Raw genomic sequence first — 18100 nt, 5'->3', positions numbered from 1 at the left:
TCCACCTGATTTGTCTAGCTGTGACGTGATATTGTTGATGCTTTGAGCTGCGCTCTGTAGTTTGAGATTGGTATGCATGTGAAGATGAACCTTGATAGACAGCCAGCTCCATCCAAAACAGGGGTATCATTAACATTTCTGCAGTACAGATATTACATTTACTTATCCCATTCCTCGTTGGCGATCTGTCTTCCTGTATCACCTGTGCAGTAGCTGTTCTTGACAAACGAGTGGCAGCAAGCATAACCCCATCGAAAGTCTGACCACCAACTGCCCCAGACAGAGGTGTGATTGTTGATGAAGACATCCTCGGGGTACTTGCTTCTGCCAACCTTTCTTGGCACTCCCTTGACGAGACCGGCCTCGTCATACTCCACAAAGGTCTCTGACTCTGTGATGGTCGCCTTGAGAGCCTCTGGAACAGCTGGTTGCTCGCCGTACTGGCTGGCGAGCAATTCCGCCTTCTTCCTCCTCTTAGCTTCCCTTTCCTCGGTCTCCTTCTTTCGGGCAAAAGCACCAGCAGTTGGGTTGGCCTGCAAGTGCAAGCTAGTATCGCCCTTCAATTCCTGCGCTTCCCACGCATACCTCTGAGCTTTCTCAAACTCTGCCGCCTCGCCAGATGCGCGGAGGAAGGCCTCTTCCGCAAAGACCTGGGCCGACTTGTCTGCTATCGCACCGGCATCCACCAAGGCGCGCTTTTTAGGGTTGTATTTCGCGGAGTCAGAGTCCAAATTGAGGAGGTACTTCGCCGTGTCCTCCCTTATGCGCATGGACTTCTTCGTCGTCCGGTCCTTGCCCAAGTCAGACTCTTCCGCATACTTGAATCCCTTTTCGTATGCATCCTCCCCTCCGTTTTCCTCCTCTGACGACTTCTTATCCTCGCCATTCGAGGTCTCAGCCACCAGCTTCCTCCGCGCCTCCTCAATCATGTTGTACTCGTCTAGCACCTCCTTGTACTGCTTGGGGTCGTACCCAGCCCAGACATCGCGCTTTGCTTCGTACCCGAGCTTCACGTCTTTGAGATTTCGATCATCAGCTTGGATATCCTTCCCCGTAAACTTCGCGCCAACCTTTCGTGGTTTTTCGAGACAGTCTTTTTTCTTGTGGCCCATGGCACCGCAGTTTTCGCAGGAGCCTTTGACCCACTTGGTTCGCGCCGGTGCAGCTTTGCGGCCTTTGGAGTCGAGGAGGGCGCGCTGGGCGGCTTCTTCGTCGTCTTTGGCTGTTGCGCGGCGCTGATGCTGGAGGGAGTCATCTTGGTCGTCGAGGCCGGAGACGTAGAAGGGTTGTTTGGAGATGTAGGAGGGGATGTAGATGTTGTCTTCTTTTCTGGCAACGCCGGCGGCGTGGTGGCCGTCTGAAGAGCCCGTGGGCGCGGCATTGGCGCCGGCTGTGGGCGGCTGTTGTTCTGGGCGGTTTGGTGGTGGCATTTTGACGTGAGGGTGTATGATGTTGAGGGATGGAAATTTTGGGAGAGCTGAGGACCGCCGTGAAGACTGCGAATATCAAATGCGACGAGGCCAAGCTTCGATGCCAAGACCCGAGCCTGGGCAGGGGAGCTCGGGCTGTATAAATCGATGGGGATCTTCTAAACTGTTCAGTAGATCACCTGTTCGTCAACTCACTCAAAACTTCGACATATGGCCGGCCGTTGAGCTTTCTTGCCCATGAAATATTCCAACTTGCGTGGTCCGGGGGCAAGAAGTGAAGCTCGCGAGCAACCCTAACCCTTTCACTTAGCCTTTGTCCGCCACTGGAGTCCCCACGTGTTTTGGCGAACCTGACGTTCCACTCAGCGGCGCGACACCTGCGTTGAAACGCGTGTTGTGCCTCTTCGGCGGGTAAAAGAAACATGAACGAAATGCTGCCCGTGGGTGCATCCGAGCTCTGGAAGAATCGACATCCCGAGTTTCCCCCATGGCCCCATCGGCGTGAGCCCTTGCCAAAAAATGCTTCTTGATCCATTCTTACCTGGGTATTTTGACTTGTGCGCTTCCCAGAGCATTCACTGCCCACCTCAGCGGCCTCACAAGTGGAAGCGAGCGGCGAGAAGATGGAGTCGTTCCGCGTCCGCCTCAACTGTATCGATCATTACCAAGCCACGCCCACGCGATATGATCCCCAATTACGGAAGGACTATCGCGCCTCTCAGGCGGCGAAGGAACCCAAGCTTCCCGTCGTTCGCGTTTTCGGGTCGACTGAGACAGGGCAGAAGGTCTGCGCTCACATTCACGGCGCGTTCCCTTATCTGTACGTTGAGTACCGTGGGCCATTAGAGAAGAAGCTGGGTAAGGCTGCCTGCCATTCATTAAATGCTCAAGATGGCCCATCTGACACAGCTGTAGTGTCTGAATTCATCCTCAAGCTCCATGCGTCCATTGATCAAGCTCTGGCTGTCAGCTATAGAAGAGATCGAGATCGGGACCGGTCGCGTTTCGTTGCTCGAATCACGCTTGTCAAAGGAGTTCCATTTTACGGCTTCCATGTGGGGTACCGATTCTACCTCAAGCTCTACATGCTCAACCCCCTGGTCATGACCAGGCTGGCCGACCTGCTCCAGCAGGGGTCGATCATGAACCGCAAGTTCCAGCCTTATGAAGCTCATCTTCAGTTCCTCCTCCAGTTTATGACCGACTACAATCTGTACGGCTGCGACTACATCGAGGTCGGCAACGTACGGTTTCGGTCTCCCATTCCGGGCCCTGCCGGCCCGGAAGATGCTCCGCGAATATGGGACAGCAACACGATCCCACCGCAGTTCATCACAGACGACTTTGAGCTGCCTCGTTCAAGCCATTGCGAGATCGAAGTGGACATATGCGTGCAAGATATTCTCAATCGCCGGGAAGTGAAAGAACGGCCGCTTCACCATGATTTCATCGAGCGAGAACACCCCTTACCGGCCGACATCAAGCTTGTTCACAGCATGGCTGGGCTGTGGAAGGATGAGACGAAGCGGAGGAAAAAGCTATCAGGAGATTCGAGTGACGGCAGCAGTCCGTTTCCCCCTGAGGTCCTGGTCTCTATGTCAGCCAACCCACGCCATACTTCACCACCTGGTTGGATCCAGGAGGCAGAGTATCGCAAGCAGCTTCAGCAACTCATTGAAGCTGAGGTCGACGATGAGGACTACAGAGAGCTCACATTCTCCAACTATGTCCAGCCGCTCCCTTTGGAGGACACCATTCCGACAACTCTACAGTCCGTCGAGGATATGTTTCCGGAGAACCTGCTTCGTGCCTTGGGTCTTGAAGAGAGATTGATACAGGAGAATCCGGACGTTGTGAGGAACATTGAAATCGACGAGGAAAAGATTCTGGAACTCGAAATGGGTGAAGAGGCACGGCAGCTCTTTCCGGAGGACTCGGAAGAGAACAAGGCCAAGAAAGGAGACCAGGCGACGGAGCCAGCTGATTCAACTGTCTGCGCTGGTTCCAAGGCCCAAATAGCACCAGACTTGAAAGAAACCGAAGAGATCGCAAACCTGCAACGCACAGTCAACGAAATCGGTGGTGGTACCGCTGTCAGCGGCAAGCGTATTGGCAGGCGGCCCAACATCCCGATACCCAGGGGCATCTTCAGTGAGGCTCAAAGGCTGGGGTTAGTATTGATGGAGGATGGGTTGCCTCCTGGAGCACCGAGAGAAGATAAAAAACGTCCTTCATCGACACAGCCAGACAGCCGTCCACCAAAGAGGCCAAGGCTCAGACAATCGGAAAGCGATGCGGGCGTCCTTGAGGAAACTGGTCTTGGTGCTAAGCCATTCTCGGTCACAGAAGCCAGCGACAAGCCACCTGTGACAGGACAGGCTCAATCCTCACAGCCAAAGCCTGCTATAAAGGGAAACCCGCAGAAGCAAGGCAAGCACCCGGCTCTGAGCTTTCCTGTGGTAAAGGATCCTCAGAACCCACATACTCAGCTGAGACTCAGTCAGCAACATGGCTCACAGCAAAGCGACAATGAGACACCGAAGAAGCATGTAACCTTTGACTTTTCCATGTCCACCAGGGGACCTCAGTCAGAGCAGGATAAGAGTCCAGCCATCACAAGCTCAGAAGACTCTCCGGTCACCCCAAAGGCAGTGAGACTGTCTGGAAAGCCAAAGTACCGTTGGGATGGTCCAACAACCATGTTTGTTCTCCACAGCCAACCGCCAACAGCCCAAGAGGTGTTGTCCACCATGCAGACCTACGGACTACCAGACGTTATCTACCGAGACGCTTTCTACAGTCAAGACGAAGATGTCCCTCGGCGGCCACGAGAGTACGCAGGCAAAGAGTACCGTTTGGGAAGCGACACCCTTCCTTACCTTCCCGACTTTGATCCCAAAGGCGAGTCACCAGCAACATATGGCATCAAACCGGAGCAGGGTCCTGATTTGGCGGCACTGGAGCTGTCATACAAAGAACAGCGGATGGCATGCACTTTACGAACCTGGGAAATCGCCACGCCACCGCCTGCCTTCCAAGAGGTCAGCCAGTGGTGGGATGGCAAGCAAAAGAAGAGGTCTACGTCTTCCAAAAAGCCGGGGGATAAACACTCTCCTTTGACCGGCACACAGAGGGCAAACCCGAATCTCATGTCGCAGATCATCGGCGCGACACCGAAAAACAAACATGGGTTCAGATACTCCCAGAAGGCCAAATCAACCAGTGTCCAGCATGAGGCTCAATACATGAGCACCATGAGTCTAGAGATCCACGTCAACACCCGCGGGAAGCTGGTGCCGAACCCAGAAGAGGACGAGATTCAGTGCCTCTTTTGGTGCATGCGATCTGACGAGCAGGTCCTCTTTGGAGGAAGTCAAGCCGAGAACGGCACACTGAGCGGGATCATTGTCTTGTCGGAAGACGGTCTCCTGGCGGAACAGATCCGCAAGCAAATGCCTAGCAAGGTTGACGTGGTGGCGGAAGAAAGCGAGCTCGAGCTCATGAACAAGATTGTGGAGATTGTGAGGATGCACGATCCTGACATCTTGACCGGGTATGAAGTCCATGGTGGCTCGTGGGGGTACGTGGTGGAGAGGGCGGGCAGGCAGTACGGGTATGATCTCTGCAACGAGTTCTCGCGGATGAAGTCTTCGTCACCTTCGTTTGGAAAGTCAGGGAGGGAGGCTGATCGCTGGGGGTTCAACACGACGTCTACGATTCACGTTACCGGGAGGCACGTGATCAATGTTTGGAGGGCCATGCGGGGAGAGCTGAACCTGCTGCAGTACACCATGGAGAACGTGGTCTGGCACTTGCTGCACCGGAGGATGCCGCATTTCTCGTGGAAGGACCTGACGGAGTGGTACAAAAGCGGGCGGCCGAGGGATCTGGCCAAGGTGCTGCGGTATCATCTCAAGAGGACAAGGATGAATATCGAGATCCTCGAGGCCAACGAGCTGATCCCCCGAACGAGCGAGCAGGCCAGGCTGTTGGGAGTGGATTTCTTCTCTGTCTTCTCCCGCGGCTCTCAGTTCAAGGTCGAGTCCATCATGTTCCGCATCGCCAAGCCAGAGAACTTCCTGCTTGTTTCCCCGAGCAGAAAGCAAGTCGGCGCGCAAAACGCGCTCGAATGCCTACCCTTGGTCATGGAGCCCCTGAGCAGCTTTTACACCAGCCCCGTGTTGGTGCTGGACTTTCAATCCCTCTACCCCAGCGTCATGATCGCGTACAACTACTGCTACTCCACCTGCCTCGGCCGCATCGTCAACTGGCGCGGCACCAACAAGATGGGGTTCACCGAGTACAAACGCCGGGAGGGGTTGCTCAAGCTCCTCGAGCCGCACATCAACATCGCTCCCAACGGGCTGATGTACACCAAGCCCACCATTCGCAAGTCTTTGCTGGCCAAGATGCTGACGGAAATCCTCGAGACGAGAGTCATGGTCAAGTCGGGGATGAAGCAAGACAAAGACGACAAGACGCTCCAGCAGCTGCTGAACAACAGGCAGCTTGCGCTCAAGCTGCTTGCTAACGTCACGTATGGGTACACCTCTGCGTCGTTTTCCGGGCGGATGCCGTGTTCGGAGATAGCGGACAGTATTGTCCAGACCGGCAGGGAAACGTTGGAAAGAGCGATAGCGTACATCCACAGCGTGGACAGGTGGAAGGCAGAGGTGGTGTACGGGGATACAGACTCGCTGTTTGTCCACCTCCCCGGCCGGACTCGGGAGCAGGCCTTTGCCCTTGGGCGGGAGATGGCGGAGGAGATCACGGACATGAACCCGAGGCCGGTGAAGCTCAAGTTTGAAAAGGTGTACCAGCCGTGCGTTTTACTCGCGAAGAAGAGGTACGTAGGGTACAAATATGAGCATCCGGGCCAGGAAGTGCCAGAGTTTGACGCCAAGGGGATCGAGACGGTGCGGAGGGACGGGACGCCGGCCGAGCAGATGATCGAGGAGAAGGCCTTGCGGATCCTGTTCGAGACGGCGGATTTGAGCAAAGTGAAGGCGTACTTCCAGACCCAGTGCTCAAAGATCATGAAGGGGAGCGTCTCGGTGCAGGACTTTTGCTTCGCGAGGGAGGTGAAACTGGGGAGCTATAGCGCCAAGGGACCCGGGCCGGCGGGTGCGTTGATAGCGGGCAAGAAAATGTCGGAGGATGCGAGGGCTGAGCCGCAGTACGGGGAAAGGGTGCCGTACGTGGTTGTCACCGGGGCTCCCGGCGCGAGGTTGATTGATCGGTGCGTTGCGCCGGAGGAGCTGTTGGAGAGGGGGGTGACGGAGGGGCTGGAGCTGGATGCGGAGTATTATATTGGCAAGAATTTAATACCGCCGCTGGAGAGGATATTCAACTTGGTGGGCGCAAATGTGAGGGCTTGGTATGAGGAGGTTCCGAAGGTGCAGATGGTGAAGAAGGGGCAGCAACAGCGTGCGGTATCGGACGGGGAGAATGTTGGTGCCAAGGCGAAGAAGACATTGGAGCACTTTCTTGCTTCGAGGACCTGCTTGGCTTGTGGGGTGAAGATGGCACCGGCACCGCCAGCCCCTGCTTTTGCAGAGGAGGTGGATGAGGAGGAGAAGATGCCACTTTGCGAGAGGTGCAAGGAGGATGAGCTGGGGACCATGGTGGTGTTACAGGGGAGGTTGAACAGTCAGAGGAAGGGGTACAATGACTTGGTGAAGATTTGCCAGAGCTGTGTCGGGCTGGGGTCGTGGGATGGAGGGGACCAGGAGGTGAAGTGTGACAGCAAGGACTGCCCGGTGTTCTATAGCAGGGTGAGGCAGCGGGCAAAGGTGCAAGGGGAGGGAGTGGTGCTGGAGGGAGTCATCAGGGGGCTAGGGGAGAAGGTTGCTAAGGGCTCTACGGGGTTGGATTGGTGATCTTAGGTTCACAGACAGCATTGGTCATCAGGATGGGCGGTAAGCGTTTGATTCCAAAACCATCAAACGGTTTGCATTGGGTGAATATGAATGAATGCATGGTATGACGGGTAGGATAGGACGGGCAGGATAGGACGGGTAGGATAGGACGGGTAGGATAGATAGCTTTAGATGGGGTTGGTGGCATCGGCATCGAGTTCCATGGCTCATAAATGGGGGTCAGGAGGTTCACATGACGGTCACGTGAGACGCAATATATGAGGTCTTATTATATGCTGCATCTCCTGTGCCCCAGATGTTTCTCCTGAATAACTTTGTTTACTTATTGGTCACTCGTGATATCATCACCCCCCTTTCTTCCTTGATACTGGACAATGCCCCCTACACATGCATTGTACAGTTGTCAGTGGACCCTCTTTACGCGTTCGCGTGCATCGTGAGGAATGGCTTCACGCCCCTTTTGATTTGTGCACATTACCTAACCATAAGGGCTCCACAACAGGTTTTCGGTGGAGCTGTTCATTCCTTTCCAGAATTTCCCAAGGAGGGGCAAAGCACAATTGGAAGCTTGTGCGGGGCAGGGAACACCGTTGCGCTGAAACCAAGCCGGCGAGTCAGCCCCCCGTTTGGTGCCATGTGCCTTGCATCTTGTGCCTGGCGCGTTGCCGTGTTTGGCTTTCTGGAGGAAGCCATCACGTGCACACAATGAGGAGAAATCACCAGCCCAAGCTCCGGAATACCGCAGTGAGCTCCCCTACAAGATAGCGAGTGATGAGTTGGTAGCATTGGGGAACTTGTGTGGTACCGACTGACAGGTGACTCCAGTTAAAATAAATTGAATCAAAAGCTTTCAATTATGCCCCCCGGTCCATCTCCGGGGGTGGGAACTGGTTAGACTGGATATGATTGTCGCTTTGAACGAATCGGATCTCGGATCGTGAACATCTTCACGGCGATTGGTGACTGGGAGAGCGCATCTCTATATAAATAGCAATCACGGTCAGATAGACATCGTGAATGGCTTCACAAATCTTCACTGCCCTCTGGATTAGGATACCTATTGTTGAGGTGGCCTCTGGTCCCAGCCGGACCTTCTCTGTTTGTTAGCTGTCCTTTGACACCAAGCTAATTGTTTGATGGGCGGTGCTGGAGCTGAGGCCACCCACGTCAATGAGCACTGAGACACCAATGACTCCCAAAAAACAAGAGACGAGATGACATTTTATCTCGGACGCTGCAGGCTGGAAAAGCAGCGGGAGATGACGCTTGCTGGCGTCTTGGCCCTGCTTCCACAGGTGGAGAGATCAATGCAAGTGTGCCAAGCGCCCGCAATGCCACAGAGCACAGATGCCTGAGGCAAGAACACCACCAGACATCTGGGCGATCTGCTCCGCTCCCACTGTTCTGGATTGTTCGTCCATCACGCCAATGCATCGAAGACATCCAGCAGATTCCTGTCTCCCTCGCTGCTGGATTCACCCAGTCTCTCCCTCTATCGCCCCCACCGCTGTCGTCGCCGTCAATCCGACCTTTTTATGTTTTTTATTTTTTATTTTATTTTTGCTATTACCTTTTTCCTAATTCGCCCATCCTCCACTCTGCAGACGACCGTCGCCAATCCTGATTGTGTTGCGCGACGTTGGCCTGTTTTGCTGCAGCTGCTGGATTTTTGGTTGTTCTTGTTGTTTGATTTGCTAAGCCTCGGTGTGCGCGCGCGTTCCGATCAATTGACCCCTCAACGTCAACAGAGCTCAGGCCGACCTAGGACTTACTATTGTACACAATCCTCCCTTGGGGGTGTGCGCTACATACCCATCTATCTGTCTGACTGTCTGCCTCGTGTCGCGTAAATCCGCCCACACACTCGAACATACTCAGAAACAAAACACCTCACGGCACGCCACTGCACCACCATCACCACCCACCAATCCTACCGACGTGTTCCTTTCCCTCTTTTTCGCCGTCTCTCGGTTTCTGGTTCTCCTTCGTTTGCGATACGCCATTTCAGCTACTACTGCCACTACTTCCTTACTAATTGTCTCTAACTTGTCTTCTTTGCCCAATTCGACCTACGGAATCCGGGGCTTCTATTATTTCACACCACTTCAACACGACCCGCTGCCGAACCTTGTTTTTTTTATTATTATTTTTTTAAAAAAAATAAAAATAAAAAAAGCTCTTCTTTTAACGTTTTAGTACGGCAGCTGGGTCTGGCCACCACGCGCCACCGATCGAGATCCGATTGATGTCCAACAAAGCGAGGGAGGAATAGGTGACGTTGCTTCGTCCATCCCAACAAAACAAACCACTGCCGTACACAGCTTGGCGGTGCTGCGAGCAGGCAAAGCCCCGAATCTTTGGGGCCTGCCTCTCCGAGGGCGTTCTCGGGCATCATGGCGACTTCGGTTGCATCTGACAAGCCCGTCGAGGCTTTGGGTCCCGGAGAAGTTGCTGACCCTTTCGTCATAAGTCCGTCCGGCCCGACACATCTTCGGCATTCCAACTTCGATGGCCACCTCCTCGCCCTTGCTCCCGGCGCTTCGGCCGAGCAAACAAAACGCGCCATTCAGGCCCATCTGCGGGATACCGAACGGCGAATGGAGGAAGCTGGAAAGCTGGGTACCGCACTTGTACAACAGCAGAAGGAGCTCACGGAAAAGCTTCGGGAGGTGGAGCGCTTGCAATCGGAAGCCGAACTTGATCCCGACCTGCGCCAAAGACTCCTGGATATCGAGAAGGATTACAGTGAGGTGGCGAGGGACAGTGCGCGCGCTTTGCTTCCAAAGCAGAGGGTTCCCAGCAGTGAGTCTCAAGGGTCGCCTTATGCCGCCGAGGGCAAGGCTGGGAGGGTATGTTGTGCCAGATGTTCTCGTCTCTCGAGCACGGGACTGATTCTTGTTTCTAGCGTTCTGTGAGTCCCTCCAAGTTCGAAACGTTGGCGACGCCATCTCCCACCAAGTTCAGTGTCCCCAATCGAAAGTTGCGCAATCAGCCTGCCAGTCGGATCCACGATATCGAATTCGCTGCCGAAATCAGTACCTCGTTGATTGCACAAGTTCGAAATCTTCAAGCCCTTCTGTCGGAGAGAGAAGAGGAGCTCAAGGAGAGCAAGGCGGACAGGGCGAGACTTGAACTCGAGGCCGAAGGCTTCCAACAACACATCAAAAGCCTGGACGAGAGCGAGTCCCGATACAAGGATGAGAACTGGAACCTCGAGACGCAAATCCACGAGCTCATGGCATCGCAGAAGGAGGCTGCGGAGCGCGAGAAGAAGCTCACGCAGGCTTTGGCTGCTTTGCAATCCGAAAAGAACGCCACCCAGCGAGAGCTGGAGGAGGTCAAGGATAGCCTGGCCAAGCAGGAGGAGAAGCACTCGGCAGCTATCAGAAATCTCGAGATCGAGCTTGGCACCAGCCGGCGCAGTGCGGTATCCTTCGAATCGGAACGCTTGACGCTTCAGAAGAGGGTCGACGAACTCACAAGCCAGAATCAGGAGCTAGCCAAGGCGTTCTCAGCCCAGCGGGGCAGGATGCTGGAGCGGGAATCCACTCGTGGTGTGAGTGATGAGGATCGCAACTCCGGTAGCGACAGAAACACCGGCCCCGAGCAGTCACCGCCTCCTTCGCCTCTGAAAATGACACCTCGCCACTCCGGACTCGAGACCGAAACTCTCAAGACTTCTCTCGGCCATGCTCAACGTACCATCCAGACTCTCAGGACCAACATCCATCGCGAGAAAACCGAAAAGCTGGAGCTGAAGCGCATGCTCCAGGATGCCCGCGATGAGGTCGAGAAGCTGAGAAGCGATCCTCACCCGGCGCCCAAGAAGAACCGCAAGCTTGATGCCAGGGAGGCCAAGAAGCCGAACTTCAAGGTCACGCAGTTGGGTGGCCACCGACCGAGCAGAATCGAAGTGGTGGAAGACCCTGACTGGGATGATGTTTCCGAAGCGCCCTCTCCTCGGACGAATCCGTTCCGTGGCTCAAGCTCTCGGATACCCAACCTCAATATCGGTACCATCCAGGAATCGAGCAGCGATCACTTCGAGACGGCTCACGAGGGTGGCTTCGACACCGCGACTGAGGCCAGCGAGGCTTTCGAGACTGCCCACGAAAGGGGCACTGAGACGACCGAAACGGAAGACTTTGAGACTGGTCTTGAGAACATCACCACGGACGAATCCGAGGACACGGCAACCGAGACAGAATCCGGGCCGAGGCCAGCTCGGGGTGCAGAGTCGATAAGGCGTCCTCCTCCTTTACCCGCAAGCCAAGACTCGTACTCGTTCGACAGCACGGCGTCAACTTCGAGCGACGAGGAGTATGGCTACGTGGACGTGAGATCACCATCTGCGAACCCTGCCCAGCGGATGCGGGCGCGCATGAACCGTGGATCCATGAGCCAACGTCAACGGCAGCTTAGTGAAGATCCGTCTACCGCACAGAGCAGCCCTCTCGGCGCCCCCGTTCATCGCGGTAGCATCACGGCAACGCCTCAGCAGAGCCTGTTTGCCGAGTTGAACAACATGGATAACAGCGATGAAGATTCATACGGTGGTACCCCCGCCCGCAGTCTCCGTTCCATGACGCCTGCCACACCCGCCAGCGTGATTAGAGGCCATCTCTCGCCAGCTCCCGATGTCCCGAGGATGCCGATCAAGAGGGTGACCATGGTCGACAGTGGGATGATGACAGAGCCAGTGGACGTTCGTGACCTTGTTGAGTCTGGCGTGCTCAGTGATGGGGAGGGCTCAATCTCGGCTCCACCAAGTGTCATTCACATCGAACGGAGTCGTCCAAGAACGATGGAGTCTGTGATTACCCGTCAGAGATCTATGGAGTCTGTCATTGGGCCCAAGAGATCTATGGAGTCTGTTGTTAGACCTAAGAGGTCCATGCAGTCTGTCATCGGACCTCACACGTCTGTGGAATCTGTCATCGGCCCCAGAAAGTCCAGTCAATGGCTGGGAAGCGAACTCAACCAGGGCCGGCCGGCATCGGTCATGTCGTACAGCGATGTCAGCGTCCAGCATGATTCGGATGTGGAAGACAGGCTTGCGCAATTCCCATCTCCTTCGACCTCACCTCGGCAGCGTGCTCTGCTCCCCACTCCCGTTGTCGTCCCACCGCAGACTTTGAGCCTTTCAAGCATCCAGTCGGAAGACATTGCGCCTGTCATTGAGCCCGAGCTTCTTCCAACGCCCCCTTCGCTGAGCTTGTCTGCCATTTTGACACAGCACACGGAGCCAGTGCGAGAGCCAGAGATGCCTCCGCCGAAGCTCACTCTTGCACCAGTCTTGTCTCAGAACGTTGAGCCCGTGGCTCCTGTGCCACCAGTTCTGAGCGTGCCTGCCACTGCTTCTCTGGATATCGAGCCAGTTTCGGAGCCGGAGGTTGTTCCAGCTCCCCTATCGCTCTCGGCAGTTCTTGGTGAGCAAATCGAGCCAATTGCAGAGCCCGAGCCCACCCCTGCGGTTCTCTCTCTCTCTTCCGTCCATGCTTTCCATGACGTTGAGCCCGTTCCCGAACCTGAGCCGGTTCCTGCGCCTCTCAGCTTCTCGGCTGTCTTATCGACGGCGGTGGAGCCTATTGCCGAGGTGGTGCCAACACCGGCGGCGCTCTCCATCTCGAGCGTACATGCCTACCATGATTTCGAGCCTATCGAGGCCCCAGAGCCAGAGCCTGTTCCTCTGTCCATGTCGACAATCTGCGCGGAGGAGGTCGAGCCAACAGCTCCGCCATCCCCCATTCTTCTGTCATTCGCCAGCATCGTGGCCGAAGATGTCGAGCCAGTGGAGCAGCCATTCGACCTCCCAGCCCCGGCAGTTGTTCCTGTCGTTGCAGCACACAGCGTGGAGACAAAGCTCGAGGCGCCCGCTTCGCCTCCTCTTTCTTTCTCGTCTATCAAGTCAGAGGCCGTCGAGCCTCGCCAGGAGCCAGAGCCGGCTGCGCCCGCATTCGGTCTTGCCCCTATTCAGTCCCAGGACGTTGAGCCCCGCGAAGTGCCCCTTCCTGCGCTCTCCATATCGACGCTCAAGACCTGGGATGTTGAGCCTCAGGAGCCGCCTGCGCCGGCGCTCTCCCTGTCAAGCGTCCAGGCTTGTGCTGTCGAACCTGTTGAGGCGGTCCGTCCGCCGCTGTCTTTGTCAGCTGTTGCGGCATTGGATGTCGAGCCTCGCGAGACGCCTTTGCCGGTTCTCTCATTGTCATCCGTTCGGCAGACTTTGGATGTCGAGCCACGCGAAGAGCCAGTCGTCCCTCCCCCTGCCTTGTCCCTGGCATCCATTCAGTCGCAGGCTGTGGAGCCTCTCGAGGCTCCCGAGGTTCCAGCTCCTCTCTTGTCTATTTCGGCCATCGGCTCTCAAGTTGTTGTTGACCCGGTTGAGCCAGAGGAGCCCAAGTCCATCCTCCCGCCGCTCACCATTTCTGCGATCCAGTCACTGCAAACCGAGCCAAGCGAGGGACGCAGCCCCAAGAGAAATGCGTTCATCATTCCCCGTGGCACGGACGGCGAGGAGCAGGATGCTCAGGCGTCAGAGGAGCAGCCCGCGCAGAAGCAGCCCGTGCTTACTGCCGATCAGGGCGTTCAGACAACATTGACATCCGAGGCCATTGACCAGTTGCTCCTGGCAAATAGCCAGCAATCTCTTCCGCCACACGATCTTGAACGCTCCAGCTCACATCTCAGTATGGGCACCCCATCCACGGTTCGCATTAACCGGGCCCGCCAGGGCAGCTTCGACAGCACGCTGCGGTCGAAGGGCAAGGCTGCTACCGACATTGTCACTGAGCCTATTGATGCCGTACTTCTTAGGAGGCCAGGCAGCTCTGCTAGCATCAGGAGCTCCGCTGAGGACATTGTCCCGCCCCTGCCAGCCAACCACAAAGAAGCCATCGAGGCTGCGAGGACCAACTCTTCGGGCGGCGGTCAGGAAACCATCAACAGCATGCCACCGCCACTGTTCCCCGCCTCTGCCATGCGCCCGCGGACTCCCACGCATAGACGCCCCTTGTCACCCGCCGGTGCTGCTGGTAACGGCGGTCGTGCTACTCCCACACCACGTGCTCACAAGAATGGATCGATTCGCGAGATGCCCGAAGTCCATTCGCCGTCGAGAATGACAGCCCGCAGCCGCAAGTCCTCTATTTCATCCTTCGCATCCGAGGTCGACACTCGATTCAACATTCATCCCGAGGGCGGTTATGACACGTCTGGCTTGGGTCCCAACACGGACCCTCGCATGATCCAGGCCATCACCCAGACGATGATTGGAGAGTACCTGTGGAAATACACGCGCAAGGCCGGCCGTGGTGAGATGTCTGAGAACCGTCACCGGAGGTACTTCTGGGTGCACCCGTACACGCGCACTCTGTACTGGAGCGACCGGGACCCATCATCTGCCGGACGTCATGAGCTTCGTGCCAAGAGTGTTCCTATTGAGGCCGTACGCGTCGTAGCGGATGACAACCCGATGCCCCCCGGGCTGCACAGGAAGAGCTTGGTCATCGTGTCGCCTGGCAGAACCATCAAGTTCACCTGCACGACTGGTCAACGACATGAGACATGGTTCAACGCCCTGTCTTACCTTCTCCTTAGGACGTCGAACGATGGCCAGTCGGATGCCGAAGAGATGGCTGGCCACATTACAAGTGCCGATGTTGACGAATTCAACCCAAGCTATGGCAAGCGGATGCCCCATGGCACTCGCGGTGCTCCTTCTCTGTCCTCGTACAATTCCCGAACAGTACGGGAGTCGCCAACCATGGACCACTACCTCAATGTTCCCACTCTCACCCCGTCTCGCTCCAAGATTTCTCAGCAGCAGCAGCAGCAGCAGCAACCACCGCAAGCGGCGCGGTCATCTGGAACGCTGAGCCGCATCAGCGGATACTGGAAAGACAGCAAGGTCTTGGGCGGGACATTTGGCAGCTTGAGGAGCAGAAGTGTTTCGGGGCGCGATACCGCACAGAGCATGTATGAATCTAGTGAAGTGCAGGATAGTGCGGAGGATCTCAGACAGATCATCGAGCAACAAGATCGCGAAGCGGATCGGTTGGAGAATGTTCGGGCGTGTTGTGATGGTAAGTCGATGAGTTGAAGTTCGATTTGGTATGTCTTTGACATGTCGGGCTGACAGTTGACCAGGCAAACATGATGTGGGCACCTTGACCAGTAGTTCAAAGCGTGGCCGTAACTCGCGGCAAGGCTTTCACTCGCACACGGGCCCTTCTTCAACCCCAACACCGGTCGGGACCGTCAGGTCTCGGGCATAAAATCAGACTGCCCTCAAAAAAAACAAAAAAAAGAAAAAAAGAAAGGAAAAAAACCCACACAAGCAAACTATACACACTCACAACTGAGTCTCCTTTTCCTTGGAAATAATAAGCCATGACGGGATTTCTTTTCATGGGTACTCAAAATTTCATTAACCCTACTCTTCTTGTCGATCGCTACAAAGTAAACCATTTCTGTTGTCTGAATGCATTGGGGAGAGAAAGAAAGCATCTTGCGTGTTGTGTAACGAATACAGACTCGGGGCCATAAACTACTTGGGAAATTTCGCCTTTGATGACGTTGATGATTATTTTCCACACAATTTTCTCGTCAAAGTCTTTTTGTTTTCATCAACCGGCATTTTTCTTCTTTTCCCTTGTATTACTACCACCTCCGTCGCCGCCGTCGCCGCCGTCGTCACCTTTAACGCTAGCAACGGCGTCAACCATCAACCTACCACCGAAGAGTCGCCAAGCTGCGCCTACCCGACTCGATCACACCTCATCTATAAAATCTGGAACAACAAAGCTCTCAATAAACTCTCGGGATATTGGATCTTTTCTTTTTTTCTTCTTTTTTTCCTTTTGGTCCTGGGTGGGAAATCACGGGAGGCGTCAACATGGTGTTCGAAAGTTATCTTTTCTGCTGTATTTCCGAATCACAACCAACCTTGGGAGGAAAAGTTAAGGGGGGGGGGGGGGGATAAGGACAAAATGGGAGAGGAAATGCTTGGTGTTTTGGTGGTGATGATGATCAACAGTCAAGAAAGATACCCCTCCTCTGTGTTGTGTGTAAGCGTCTTGATTTGCGTGGTTACTCATCGCTTCACCGGCGGCGGGAGAAAGCGGAGAAAGAAGGAGAAGGAAAAAAAAAAGGTAAAAAAAAAGTAAAATAAGAAGAAAAAATAAAAGAGTTGAGAGGTTGGGAGAGTTGTTGGTGTGGTAAGGTGTCGTGGGTTGGGGCCGGGGTGGACGCGGGGGGAGGTTCATAAGGTGGGTGTCATGGGGATGTGGCTTTTTCTGTCAGTTTGTTCGTCAGATATCTATCTCTCTTGGGGAAGGGGGGGAGGGGGGTTGTTGGTTCTCTTTCTCTTGAAAGTATGTTTCTTATTAGGTATTTTGAAACGAGTGAAATGATTTTTATTTATTTTATTTTTATATATATACGCTTGTTGTGCACAGACGACGCACCTACACGTGATCTTGAAAGCTAACCTATTTCTCTTTTTCTGCACCAGTCAAGACAGAAACAGACCTCAAATGTTGCACGGCTTTGCTTCCGACACCGCCTTAGAAAAATCATGTTGGGGTAGGGTAGGGTATTTGGAAAGCGAATCCCGGGATAGAGATGCACCGAAGGGAAAGAAAAGGTTGAAAAGAAAAGGTCGACTCGGTGGGATGGATGTGCCGAGCAGTGGGTGGGAAACCGCACACCTTGGATACCCTTCTGGGGGATTCACGATATTGACAGCAGAGACAGACACACACACGCACACACATATATATACACACATACACACACACATACACACACACACACACACACATACACACATACACACTCACACACACACACACACACATCTTTCTTTTTTTCCATGTCCTCGAGAAAAGCAAAAGAGTGGTTGGTCGAACAAACCCCCGAGCTTTTTGTTGCGCCGGTGGTGATATATATATTCCCATCACACGGCCCAACTGCCGACCTTGTGTACTTACTCTCGGCTTGACCCATATTTCACACAACCCCCCTCGGTATTGGCTGCTTTCTTATGGGTAATTTTGGAAAGACGGGTACCTCGGGTGGCCCCAAGGCCGGTGTGACGAGCTCTGCTATTTGCCCTCTCGACATTGTGCTGAAGCTCTGGCTATTTGATAGGTTGATCCTGGGGACGTGTTTGATAGATTGACACACATTGACACACATTGACACACATTGACACACATTGACACGGCAGCGGAAGGCGACAGGCGGCAGGCAGCAAAAAAGTATCCGTCTTGGTTTTTCTTGCTTTTTTGGGGAGTCCTGTGTAGGTGTGGCATCCGATCGAGGTTGCAGTTATGCTGCCGGCCGCCGGGAGGCGAGATGAGGTTGTCACTGAGAGAATGGGGAAGAACTTGGCGAGAGTCTTCTGGTGCGTGCCTTAGTGGTTGCCTTGCATGCTCAGGTCAAGGACGGATAGATGACTTGTTGGGTCTGCGTAGGTGTGTACATTCTGGTTAACACACGCTTGGGTTTCAGTTTTGATTGTCCTGAAAAACTTACCGGAGAAAGGGGGGGGTTACCTGCCTGCCGACATCTCGGCCATCTTCACGCCTTATTCTACCACAGGAGACTCTTCCTCTTGGCTGTACTAGGTGTGCATCCAGGGTGGTGACATTGCATCGACCGGTCAACATGTAGGGCTCTTGGGTGGAGACACGACTGCAATTCTCTGCAGCTGTGATTGGACTTGGTTCTCTTGGGCATGTACATTGCGAATGTATATCTCGACCGGTGAAGCTGTAGGGCTGTCTGGGG

General features: G+C 54.7%; 4 protein-coding genes across 4 annotated transcripts; 3 read left to right on the top strand and 1 right to left on the bottom strand.

Annotated features, from left to right (window-relative positions):
- Positions 1-158: 158 nt before the first annotated feature.
- Positions 159-1430, bottom strand: PODANS_1_20660 (uncharacterized protein; the record flags this gene model as incomplete). Its single annotated transcript, XM_001902987.1, has 1 exon — positions 159-1430. One exon carries the CDS (start codon positions 1428-1430, stop codon positions 159-161), a length of 1272 nt encoding a protein of 423 aa, XP_001903022.1.
- A 623-nt stretch (positions 1431-2053) lies between these two features.
- On the top strand, positions 2054-7309 carry PODANS_1_20650 (uncharacterized protein; the record flags this gene model as incomplete). Its single annotated transcript, XM_001902986.1, has 1 exon — positions 2054-7309. One exon carries the CDS (start codon positions 2054-2056, stop codon positions 7307-7309), a length of 5256 nt encoding a protein of 1751 aa, XP_001903021.1.
- Positions 7310-7696: 387 nt separating this feature from the next.
- On the top strand, positions 7697-8143 carry PODANS_1_20640 (uncharacterized protein; the record flags this gene model as incomplete). Its single annotated transcript, XM_001902985.1, has 3 exons — positions 7697-7745; positions 7812-8053; positions 8135-8143. 3 exons carry the CDS (start codon positions 7697-7699, stop codon positions 8141-8143), a joined length of 300 nt encoding a protein of 99 aa, XP_001903020.1.
- A 1559-nt stretch (positions 8144-9702) lies between these two features.
- PODANS_1_20630 (uncharacterized protein) lies at positions 9703-15582 on the top strand (the record flags this gene model as incomplete). Its single annotated transcript, XM_001902984.1, has 3 exons — positions 9703-10158; positions 10215-15390; positions 15455-15582. 3 exons carry the CDS (start codon positions 9703-9705, stop codon positions 15580-15582), a joined length of 5760 nt encoding a protein of 1919 aa, XP_001903019.1.
- Positions 15583-18100: the final 2518 nt, after the last annotated feature.

Source organism: Podospora anserina, chromosome 1 (assembly GCF_000226545.1).
Source record: "Podospora anserina S mat+ genomic DNA chromosome 1, supercontig 5".
Lineage (NCBI taxonomy): Eukaryota > Fungi > Ascomycota > Sordariomycetes > Sordariales > Podosporaceae > Podospora > Podospora anserina.
The sequence above is the reverse complement of the archived record's forward strand: the minus strand, read 5'-3'. Positions and strand labels throughout refer to the sequence as shown.